The following is a 12,487-nucleotide window of genomic DNA, read 5'->3' as shown; positions in this document are numbered from 1 at the left end:
GCAGGAGGTACAGGAACCCTAGGTCCCACTCCACCAGGCTCAGGAACATTTAGTACCCTACAACCATTCCGCTCCCAAAGCACCACATCTGGGAACGGATTCCACAGCCCACAGATTCTCTTACGAGTTCTCATTACAATTCATGTTCTCATTGGCACAGTTTGCCTTCTTTTTGACATTGGTTGTTTGTTAGTCTTTGTCTGCTTATGTATAGTTTTTCATAAAATTCTCTTGTATTTCTTTTATTTCCTGTAAATAACTGCAAAAAAAAAACAAATGCATACTTTGATTTGATATCCCTGATACTTGGGAGTAAGGAAGTTCACTCACAAATACACAGCCCATATCTACCTCTAGGAAGAGGAGAATATGTCAGAAGATCTCAGAGACATAATCATTATCATTTTCAAGACAGGAAACAAATCCAAATGTGGTAACTGCAGAAATGTCTCCATGATCAACGATAGAGAAAGTTATTCTTCTCAATTGTCATCTCCAAATTGTCAGCTCCTTAAATGCAATGTCAATTCCATTAATCTGGAGGCACAAGATATGACTTTCCCGCTGCCAACTCCAAGAGGAATGCACGGAGCAGCATCAAACAGTCTACCTGGTGACTAGCAACTTGACTAAAACTTTTGACTCTAGAGCACCCTCCTCAGTTTTAGCTATATACAAAAATCCATCACTGTTCCCCAGTATTTCATGATAATATGCAAATCGTGATACAAAAAAATGAATCCACAACAATTCCAATTTGGTGTGGATGACTTTGCCCTAGTTGTCCTAACTCTTCTTAATGTTCTTAGTGCTAGACTTACCCTCTAACAATATTCCAAATGGAATGGAACTATTCCACAGAACAAATGGGAAGCTGATTACTTCATACTGCATCAGGTTTAAATACCTGAGGACAGCTGCCTATTTCTGCTGCTCATCCAGAAGATAATTTATTGTTCAAAGCAATAGCAAGAATTTTGTGAAACTGGATGCATATCAACTCCTTTTGAAGTGCAACTTGTATGAAAGGGCTTTCATCCCTAGAAGGAATACTTCAAATGCTGACACAACTTGGGAATGAGTTTCAAAATAAATATTAAGGTACATTGCCAATGCATGCTGTAAAAATAAGTGATGAAATACAGATGTCAATCGACACCAGCAAAAACAAAGTATCATGAGGTGCTGGGCTCATCATTATCAATTTAACATTACAATAAAATGTACCATATATGGTACAAAGGAATGTTTAGAAAAATGCCACTCATTGTGTCCAGGTCACAAAACAGATTATGCTGCTGTGGTAGGATATACCACATGCCCAGCAGTTTGATTGTGTGGTGATGTATACTGTTGGCATCTTACCTTAGAGGATCTGGAAGATCATAACACAATACAAACATATAATTTCCAATTCCATATATGGCTTCCTCGGGTATAGTAAGGCATTCTATGAGCTCTGTTCTTGAGAACTGTTAATTAAATGATTGTTAATTGTCATAAATTAACAATTTCAATGAGGGTTGATGATAAGAAATACTTACCTATTGTCTTTTCCCTGTGTAGCTACAATAGAACAGGTTTGGAATGTCATGTATACTGGTTTTGATGGCCTTAAACTATCAACATAGAAAACCTACAGCACAATACAGGCTCTTTGGCCCACAAAGCTGGGCCAAACATGTCCTTACCTTAGAAATTACTTAGGGTTACCTATAGCTCTCTATTTTTCTAAACTCCATGTACCTATCCAGGAGTCTCTTAAAAGACCCTATTGTATCTGCCTCCTCCAACGTTGCCGGCAGCCCGTTCCACGTACTCACCACTCATTGCATAAAAAAACTTACCCCTGACATTTCCTCTGTACCTACTTCCAAGCACCTTAATACCAACATATGATATTTAATACTTTACAATGTCAATGGAAAAGATTTGCCTTGTCTGTTTCCAAAGCAAATCTCATAACTGGCCCCCCAATCTGAACAGGCAGCTGTGTTCTTAAGGACAATTTACATGCTTGATTACTGCAGGGAAGCTTCGTGCCATTTTTTTCCTGGTTTTCTTTTTAAGTAACTAGTGGCTACCCTTATTGCTTAACACCTGAAGATGTTTGCATTTGCATTTAATTGAAAACTGCTTTAAAAACTTGCTGAATTTTTTTTTGTTTTCTATATCCCAGGGAGCTACGTATTGACATCCATCCAGTAGCCAATGCAATTTATTGCCAACCAAGGCCTTATGATTCCTTATGCCCTGAAGTGCCTGATGGAAGACCAGCAGCACATGAGATGATGTTGAAGGCAGCCTATTGGTGGTGGTCTTTGTGACACAAAAGCTCTGTGATTATTCAAAGTATTAAAAGCTAGCTATTTACTGAAACACAATATTGCTCACTAATATAATACCATTATACAGCTGTAACTTGCTTTGTTTTTAATATACACAAAAGGATAAAGGCACTGAATGCAGCTGTTGCAAAATGTCTGCAAATATTTGTGAAGGACGAACCTTCCTCTCAATTCCTCATGAATCCCAAATGAACATGAAAAATGAACAAAATCTGAATGATAAAAAATCCTTAGCAACTCTGTTTTTCTTTATCAATTATCTGTTCCTGGCATCTGAAATTTATGAAATCTGGTCACAAGGACATTTAAGCTTCTTTGGGGCAAACGCAGGTCGCAATAAATGATACCACTTTTATGTCTGTTAACGCGATTGCGTCTAAAGTAAAGTAAGCGTCAAGCAGAACACAATGATCTGTATGATATCTCTGGCATTCAATAATCTTTATTTAGTCTGATAATGCTAAATGGCGCGGCGATTTGCAAATAAAAGCGGTAGCCTTGAACAAGTTACATGATGGAATTCTGGGCCATTCATGGAAACTTGGAAAGACTGAGTCGGAATTAACATCTGGGCAATCGATAACTCTGTATTCACAATAGGCATAAAAAGGCCAAATAGTCGTTGCTCCAGTGTTTCAAATCAGGAGAAGCCACCTGCTATTATTTTGCCTCATTTAGCATTAACTATTCGGGCATTGAGGAGAAACCTCACACAAATCTACTTATGCTGCATTTAATTAACTCTGTAAAACGGGTGATTGAATAATGAACCACTTTTATTCGCTCCCTAAAGAACTGAGATGTTTGCTGAAAATCCAACAAGTGTGAGGTTACACTTGTTAAATGCCCAAAATGTGACATTTATTAAGTACGGTATTATGTTTTCGTTCAGCGTTTAGCCCACATAGTTTATGACAAAATAAATCACATTGACCTGTGTGACATTGTGAAAACCTGCTAACTTTAATGTGGTCCGAGGGAACACGCTATCCGAACCAATTTCTATACCGAACAACTTTGGAATCCTCCTGGCGGCGCCACATACATTGCAAAGGCTGGACACTGGCCTCTTAAGCGAAGCCCTTCCCTCTTCCCCCAACAACGTAGATTAAACCAAGTTTTATTTAAAAAAAAACAACTTTTGATATATGAAAGTCACGCGATGTTGACTTTAGCTGTCAGCTGAGCAAGCCAACTGAGGTGTTCACTTCAGTGACATTTCTTGAATTGCGTTCAATATAAATATAATAAACACCGAAATATTTTGTCTTTGAAATATTGAGGATTAACTTCATCATCCATCGGCGGCACAAACGTTAAAATGAATTTTAGTTCCAAAGTGCTGTGCATTTATTGAGGATTGAGGACATTTACAGCAGCAGGTGCAGAAGGAAGGCCTGGAAGATCATCGGGAACACCAGTCACCCCAACCATAAACTGTTCCAGCCGCTTCCGTCTGGCAAACGTTACCGCAGCTTTAAAACCAGAACCAACAGGCTACGGGACAGCTTCTTTCGACAAACCATTTGACTTTTAAATTCACATGTTTGTACATTGCGACGGAGTCATAAAGCAAAGATTTTTACTCCCTCACATTGTGGGATGGATGTAAAATTTAATAAATTTTAATTAAAATGTATTCAGCTCATGCTCGTGGTTTAACAGAAGATACCAACAATTACTCAGAATTATTGATAAAGAGCAAATATGTTCCAAACTCAGCTGTGCATGAATGCAGTTCTATTACAAATGTGCAAATTTTAAGTGAAAATCCATTTAAAATTAACATCGATTGAGTACTGTTTGAAACAAATTTATACCGAGTGACAATCCTGATGGGGTATTCGAAACATATATTTGAGTATTTAAATGTTTGAATATGTATTTGCATTCATTGTTCTAAATTACTGTATTTTTTTATTTCAAAATATACTTTATTCAAAAATAAATATATACAATAAACTGTATTGTTAGTACAAGGACGTTTTCAGTTGTGAAGGAGTAACAGGTTGAAAAGGAGTTTTAATTGTACATGTGGAATCATTGTCGATACACTTTATAATAATTAGAAGTTTTGATTATCCTTGTTTCAATCTTTTCGTATTTTTGATTGATTAACCCACTTTTTTTGGCGTTTGTCTCAGCTACTTAAAGCTTCCATGTTGGCAATACCACATCAAGTTCTCGACAACTCAACTCAGCATTTGCATCCTAGGTCCTCGGACACGACGTCTTTCCCAAATTCTCACATGCCTTTAGTTGGCCATTTCGAAATTGTCGTTGAATGAGTCATTCCACCGCTCAGGGCAACATTGTCCGCCTTATTTTAATTCGGCCACCAGCTTTCTCTTCGTCTTTGCTCCATTAACAGCATAGTTAGCAGCCCATATTTTAGCCATAGGATTCCACCTTATCATGAAGAAAACAAAAATTCAAATGACGAATCACTGACCATTGAACTTTGTTTATCTCTCTGCAGACGCTGCCTAACCTGCAGAGTAGGCGCTGCCTTTTCTGTTTTTATTTCACCTATCTTTAAAAATAGGCTAATCGGAATTTACAATTAACTTTGCTTTTAGTGTTCCTGTAAGTATTCTTTTTCCACCTTGCTCGCATTTTGAACCTATTTTGTATTCAGCCTTAGATATTATGAATGTATAATGTACAGCTAAGGATGTACAAAATCGATTCAAGGCCTGAGCGCGCAGAAAGCTATTTTTACGGTGTCCCAAAAAATCACAGGAAGCTGGGTGCAAGTGACTCTTCTAAAATCTTTCGTAGGCTAATAAAATTTGAAACGATTGAAAGTAATGCAAAATGATATTTGAAGTACACGTGAACTTCAACTGCAATTACCAGACGACATGAAGATCACGAAAATTGTAGATGAAATATTAGCTTGGACAATTAACTCACTGATTATTTTCTGAAGAGCAGTAGCGGAATACTAAAATACGTGGAAGTATTTCACATTCAATCAAAAAAAAACACTCCGAACTGCATTTGTACCCCAAAAATACGCACGGTGCAGTGGGCCACATCTGTATTTAGTCGCATTGAGTGAGGATCGTTTGATGCATGTGTTTTACCCTTTGAAACAGTGACACTACACTCAAGAATATGCAAAATCTAATATACGCCGCTTTAAAGATAACTTCACTGACACCACGTTGCACATTTCGAAATACGAAACGTACAAATAGCAAAGGTGAGGAAAGTAAAATCAACTTAAAGAAAAACACTGTAGGTCAAAAGAAAAAAAAATAACCTTTACTCTCATTCCGTGTTTGAAAATGACACATTAGAAAGGGCTGGTACTTTTGTGAAACATTTTTATTTTCTTTTATATATCTCAGTGCCTACAACTGTGGGCTTTTGGAGGATTTACTAAATTGTACTGGCGCCCTTATTGCGAAAAGTTTATAACGAGAATGTTTTACTATTCTAACTCATAACACAAGGATTACTGCAACCTGACAACCATTCTGTAACCGATCGTTAGAACAGCTTGCAGCACTTTACACAGCGATTCAGAGGGCTGTAGTGATGAAATCGTTTACGCAAGCTATTGGCAGTTTACTGCAAACAGAATATTCCGTAATCGTGCAATCGAAAACGGCAGAACGTTCGTTCTTTTTAATGTTTCACTTCTTTTTTCATCGCAACTTTTTTTTTACTACACGCCCCGCTTGAGTTTAAAAAATAAACAGCATTTTATCAATAATAACAATATTTTGAAATAATCGAATGGTAAAGATCTTTTTATTAATTTGACCAATGTTGCGATTATCTTCAGACATTTTACAATAAGAGGCATCAATAAATCAACAATCATTTTACAAACGAGAAAAGTCTGCAGATGCCGGAAATCCGAGCAACACACACAAAATACTGGAGGAACTCAGAAGACCAGGCAGCATCTGTGGAAAAAAAGTACGGTCTACGTTTCGGGCCGAGTCCCTTCGGCAGCAGGGAACCACTTTGTTCCTGTCTACTCTGCTACCTAATTATACTTGTAACGGTTTAAATTAATTTTTTCTTCAGCATCCCGATATTATGAGAGTCTGCTTAAAATACACTACTTGTAAACTTTACTTTTGTTTGACATTATCCCAGAAAACGCTGCTATGTATTTCTGAGGGAGCATTCTCAGGGGTATTGACTTTAAGATGCTTTGGCCAATGGAATTAAAATATTCCATGGCATTATTCCTGACAGTCTACAAAGCAGATTACCAGGTCACTTATATGATTGCTGATAGCGGGTGTTTGCTGTGGGTAAATTGGCCACTGCCCAATAACAACATTTCAAAAGCTGTGACTCGCAATGAGGTTTCATCAGACGTGAAAGGTGATGCATAAATGGAATTTAGTTCGTATTTCAAAAATATTAAAAGGACGGAATGATTTTTTAAAAGCTGATTTTCTTCAAAAGCAAGTAATTGCTCACATCTGACCGCTTCCAAATGAAATCCAGAAGTTTGTCTCTCGAAATGTCTGACAACCCAGGTCAGAGAAGATAGCATCACGCGGCAGAGTACAGTTTCAGTTTTATTTAATTGAGAAACATTCGAGCTAATTAAAGAAAAAAAACACATTTAAGCTCTCGCACCCACATCCGGAGGAGCTGGCGTTGCCCAGGTCCGAGGCATTGGCGCGCTCGCCTGTTGCGGAGTTCCATTCAACCGGACGCCAGGCGGCTCGGCCGGGGGGGGGGGGGACGGGGGACGGGGGACGGGGGACGGTTGACGCTCGCGCGCGGCCTGCTCGAGAGTTCCATGTAGGCAAGAGCGAGGGGAACAGGACTCGGCGGCGAGGTGGGTGGGAGCTGGTGACGCACGCGCTGAGCGAGGGCTCCGCGGAGCTGGAGGGGAGGGTGGGGGCGTCAGTGAGCTCGCTCGCTCGCTCGCCCTCTCTGTGTTTATGTACGCGCGCCGGGGAGAGCGCAGTATGCGCGCGGCGCGCTTCCTATTGTTTTTAAGACATATTTACTTGATTTCTCCTGTGCCCCTCGTGGAGTAGCTGAGCGAACTTGGGGGCGGGAGGTGGGGAAGAGGAAAATACAGAAAGGAGAAGACGGGGCGGGGTGAGGGAGGGAAAGGGGTTGGAATTGGGGGAGGAGACGGTTAAAGATACCCAAGTGCGTGTGCGTAATAACACACGAAAGGACGAAGAAAAAAACCCTTAAACATGGCGATGAGGAACGAGGGGGATTCGGCAGCGCACAGTATCAGCAACGCCAAGTGCCAGGAGGAGAGCAGTCGGAACGGTTATGTGAAAAGCTGCGTCACTCCTTTGAAACAGGACCGTGGGTTTTCCGTCTGCAGGTGGTGTAACTTGGAGCGGCTCGGTTTAGCGCGCCCGAAACTTCCAGCCTTTTACGTCGGAGGCGGCTGCAGCGCCTTTGCAATACTCGTGCTGTCCATCGTGGCTAGGAGATGCCTGGACGAAGAGTTTCCTTCATCCTTCTTGCAGACTTTCCAGTCGGCGTGGGCGATCGTATTCCAGTCCCTGAGTCCTCTTTTTAGCATTTGCTGTGCCTTCTTTTGGTTGACATTTTATTTAAGGAAGAGTAAAAGGGAAAGTAACACGGTTTGGCTCCTGTCATTGCCACCATGTTGCTACCTCGGAGATTTTTTGGTGGTGCAAGTTTTATTCGGAGAGGACCAGATGTTTCTTTGCAGGTTGCTGGCTCCAGCTGCGGTGCTGGGTTGTGTGGGATTGTTGACATTACTCTCCACTTTGAAAGTGAAACAGAGCGTCCTGATCTTGCTGTTCTCCAGTGTTGTTAGGTTGGCATCCATCACCAGTTTGATCGCTCTACCAGCAGCTCTGCGACCCCTCTTGGCCTGTGGGGTCGGGATGGTGGGAGCTATCATTGCTGTGTATTTTGATTACTTATTTCCTAGGGAAGCCCGTCGCAGGACTGCCCCAGAAGAAAAAATACCTGTGATCAAGCCCCGCAGGCGGTCGAGTTGTGTATCTTTGGGAGAAACGTCAACCAATTATTATGGTGGCAGTAAGATGCCTAGGAGGACGTCTTTGCCTTGCATATCGAGAGAGCAGGTAACATTTGCAGACATCAACTTTTTTTTAAAAAAGATCTTTAATTTCATTATGAAATGATTATAAGCATTGGCGACAGTGTTTGTAAACATCTCATAAACAATAGCAATTAAAATTCGTGCTGTAATCACCAAGAGATCCTGCTTGCTTCTATATTTTGCAAAATATTTTGTGACGGAAAGCTGCACCTTATTGTGTTTTGATTATTTAAGTTAGGCAAGTGTGTACGTGAAATATACCACGAAGGAATGTTGTATTGAGTGGCAGGTTTTTATTTTTTTTTCCAGAAACATTTTTGGTAAGGTACCATTTAAAATTACATTAAATTGGTTGAGTAAAAGAAAGCTAACTTATCGGCCACAGTTCCTGACTTGAAAGTATATTACTTGTAATAGTCTGGAATTTTGCACAGAGTGCTTGTAGGTTATTGTAACCCACAGCTACAATTTAGTGAAAACTTACAAATTCCTGTCTACAAATAAAAAAGAAGCATCGTCTAACATATGGCAATTGCCTTAATCTTTTGTGGTAATGGATATTTTTTTCCTATTCAGAAAGCAAGCTAGTGTGATATATGTATAATGCTTTAAGTGTTAGCATACGCTTCAGTTTGGGTATGTCTTACTGCCTGAAGCCAACTTAAAATGCTGGCAAAATGTTGGACAATATAAACTGAGGATCAGTTCAGTTGAAGGAAAGAATGAGGTTAGTGATGTTGGGAGATACCATTTTTCATGACTCCTTCTGTCTTAAATATGGTAAATTATTATTTTATATACTTGAGCAATCTGACAGTTCAGTTCATTTGATTGGCACAGTATGGGCTTTGAAATTTGTGAACAAAGCAACTGAAATAACTTTTTTATAGTTGTACAAATAGCATATGGTTATGGCTGTGATGCTAGATGCTTCAGTGTCTTTATTTTGCTTCTCAATTTGCAGTGAGTGTGAGGTATTAATTTGTTAACTTAGCCATATGATAAGAGCTTGGGTAGATCCATACTGTAATTCAAAGGAGTAGAAAAGAATGACTGTTTGATCAGGATATTATACTTATGGTGCAACCTGTTTTTTCCACTTGTCTTGAACCTGAGCTTTAGCAATTTAAAAAAAGTTTGTAAAGCCAAGCTTATCAGATAAGGAAATAATTTTGAGATACCTTTTGTGCTCAGCATTGGGAATTGTCAATGCAGGAATCGTTGAGAAGGCTGCTTATCCCATTGTAACCCTTCAGCCAAAAATGAACAATGTTGTTCTGAACTTCAACCTTGTTGAGATTTCCCTGCTACATGTTAAATGTACTGAGAGTTTGTTTCCACCATCCCTTTTGGGCAATGTTTTTAGAACCCCACTACACCTGAGTGAATCTTTTTGTCCTCAACTTGCCTCCAATTTTCTCATGTGTTAACAGACTATATCTCCTTGTTTAAACTTCAGTTAAAATAACCTTCAGTCTTGTTTGTTTCAAAAAAAATAATCCCAGTCTAGACACTCACTTATTTGCCAACACTGTCAAAAATTATCCACAGTTTCTTTGATACTCTGGTGCTTTTGCACCCACATTTGCAGACAGAATTCTATTCATGAATGTAATTAGTTTTTTCTATACAGTTTTGACCCTTGTACTCTTGTATTTGCCACCTTTGTGTCCACCTAAGCAGTCCATTCAAAGAGGTTTTTCTGAAGCCTCTCATCTTTATCCATATTAGTCGCTGTCAGTCAGTAAAGTCCTGGCTCTGTATTGCTCCTATTTGTTCTGGAACCCCTCTGCAAACGTTGGGGCATCTTGATGGCAATGAAATTACTGTTCATCATTGCACTTTGCTTTTTTACACGTCGGTTTCTTATGGTCAATTGTAATCAACTTTCCCTTGGAGCCCAAGAGGCTTTACTTTTCTAATTAACTTGCTTCATGGATGAAAAACAGAAGATGCTGAAAAATGTTCATCAGTTGAAGCAGCATATATGGAGAAAGAAACTCCACTTCAGGTCAGTGGTGCTTCTCCAGAACTACATGATGGGCTCTGTCAAATGGCTGGCTAAAATCTATGTACATGGCTGCAGATGTTCCATCCTCTTCAACGCTCATTACTTATTTTTCAAAATGTGTAATCAAGTTAGTCAGATATGACCTTAAAATTCATGTTGTCTTATCTGATTAACCTTTTTTTTAAATCTATGTATGCTTCCAGAAATCGTTTTCCAGTGGTTTTCATACAGCAATGTTTTGCCTGCTACTATTCAGACTATTACTTTTTAAGAATATTACTGTCTCTCTGTCTCTCTACATCAGCAAGAACAAGGAGCTGTTTATTGACTTCAGAAGGAGGAGATCCATGAGCCAGTCCTCATCGGGGGATCTGAGATGGACAGGGTCAGGAACTTTAAGTTTCTCTGTGTTTCTATTTTGGAGGACCTGGCTTGAGCCCAACGTGTAAGTGTAATTACAAAAAAAGCGCAGCAGTGCCTGTACTTTGTTAGAAGTTTGTGATGGTTTGGCATGACATCTACAACTTTGACAAACTTCCATAGCTGTGTGGTGGAGAGGAATTTGACTGGTTGCATCACAACCTGGTATGAAAACACCAATGCCCTTGAATGGAAAATCCAATAAAAGGTAGTGGATATGGCTCAGTCCATCAGGGATAAAGCCCTCCCCACCATTGAGCGCATCTACAAGGAGCGCTGCTGTAGGAAAGCAGCACTCATCATCAGAGGTCCCCACCACCCTGGTTTGGTTCTCTTCTCGCTGCTGCCATCAGGAAGAAGGTCCAGGAACCTCGGGTCCACATCACTAGGTTCAGGAACATTTATCAGGCTCTTGAACCAGTAGGGATAACACTCAATTTCACTTGCCTCATTACTGAATTGTTCCCACGACCTATGGATTTGTTTTCAAGGGCACTTCATCTTATGTTCTTGATATTTTTTGTTTATTTATTATTAATTTTTTATTTTGTATTTGCACCTTGGTTGTTTGTCCACCCTGTTGGGTGTGGCCTTTCATTAATTCTGTTACAGTTCTTGGCTTTACTGAGTATGCCCACAAAAGAAACAGATCTCAAGGTTGTATATGGTGACAAATATGTACTTTTGATAATAAATTTCCTTTGAACTTTGTCTTGTGCATTTAGACTTGGAGAACCAAAAATTGTAACTAACCCAGTGATCTTGTTGTCAACCTTCCCTTTGTACTGTACATGTATAAGAAGGATACGGCAATATTTACCGTCTTTGCCTTCGTAATTTCTCTTTTAAATTTCACCTTCGCACTTTCCATAATCCTTACAGTGTTGAATTATTTCATGACTTTTGCTTCTGTGTTCATACTTTTCCGTAATTAAATCTAACCGAATTATAACTGCTTTCGAAAACAATCCCCATTACCATTCATTCCTTGTCTTGTCTAGGTTGCTTCCATGCATTAGACTGTATCATTACATTACTCCTTGAATATGGGTATAAACAATTATGCTGTCAAAACTACTTGCTTTTTTTTTGTATTACAGCCTTTCATTTTTTTCTGGCTGAAAACATTACTTTGCCTCTTTTATATTTCCTAAACCCTGTTCTTTTGCATTCATTTTTGAAATAGCTGACAGGTTCCCATTAATCTCTCTGCCAAGTTGAGTTAAACCCATTTTAATGGCACTGGTAATCTACCATTTTAATATTGATTCTTTTCTATTGAGGTGTAACTGTCTATTTTATCAAATCCCTAGCTTCTCCAGATTCCCTCCCAGTGCCCCAGAAGTATTAAACCCTTTCTCTGTGTTTGTCTTTTCTGCCACTCTTTCATTTGCCTTATCTTCTCAATCACTGTAATCACTGGTGCATAACACCTGTAATAATGTGGAGAATCCCATCTTGGAAGTTGTTCCTTTTTAACGCCTTATCTGATGAATAACATCCTTTTCATACAGTGAATCCCAGTTAATTGGGACCAGGGCATTTTGGCCCAGTTAAGTGCTGCCCCAGCTAGCTGAAGTTTCATGGAAATAGTTAAAAATGTATATAAAATACAAACTATCATTTAAGTGAGCAACAAATTATGTATTTAAATAGAACAGAGAA

At 39.3% G+C, this 12,487-nt stretch overlaps 1 protein-coding gene across 2 annotated transcripts in view; it reads left to right on the top strand.

The window, feature by feature from the left end:
- The first annotated feature begins 7,442 nt into the window (after positions 1 to 7,442).
- Positions 7,443 to 12,487, top strand: part of pde3b (phosphodiesterase 3B) — a 193,841-nt gene continuing 188,796 nt past the window's right edge. For both annotated transcript variants that reach the window (XM_072272529.1, XM_072272530.1), the window contains exon 1: positions 7,443 to 8,413. In XM_072272529.1, the coding sequence (XP_072128630.1) occupies positions 7,538 to 8,413 (876 nt within the window). In that variant the 5' untranslated portion in view covers positions 7,443 to 7,537. The remainder of the gene's footprint in view (positions 8,414 to 12,487) is intronic.

Source organism: Mobula birostris, chromosome 11 (assembly GCF_030028105.1).
Source record: "Mobula birostris isolate sMobBir1 chromosome 11, sMobBir1.hap1, whole genome shotgun sequence".
NCBI lineage: Eukaryota > Metazoa > Chordata > Chondrichthyes > Myliobatiformes > Myliobatidae > Mobula > Mobula birostris.
The sequence above is the reverse complement of the archived record's forward strand: the minus strand, read 5'-3'. Positions and strand labels throughout refer to the sequence as shown.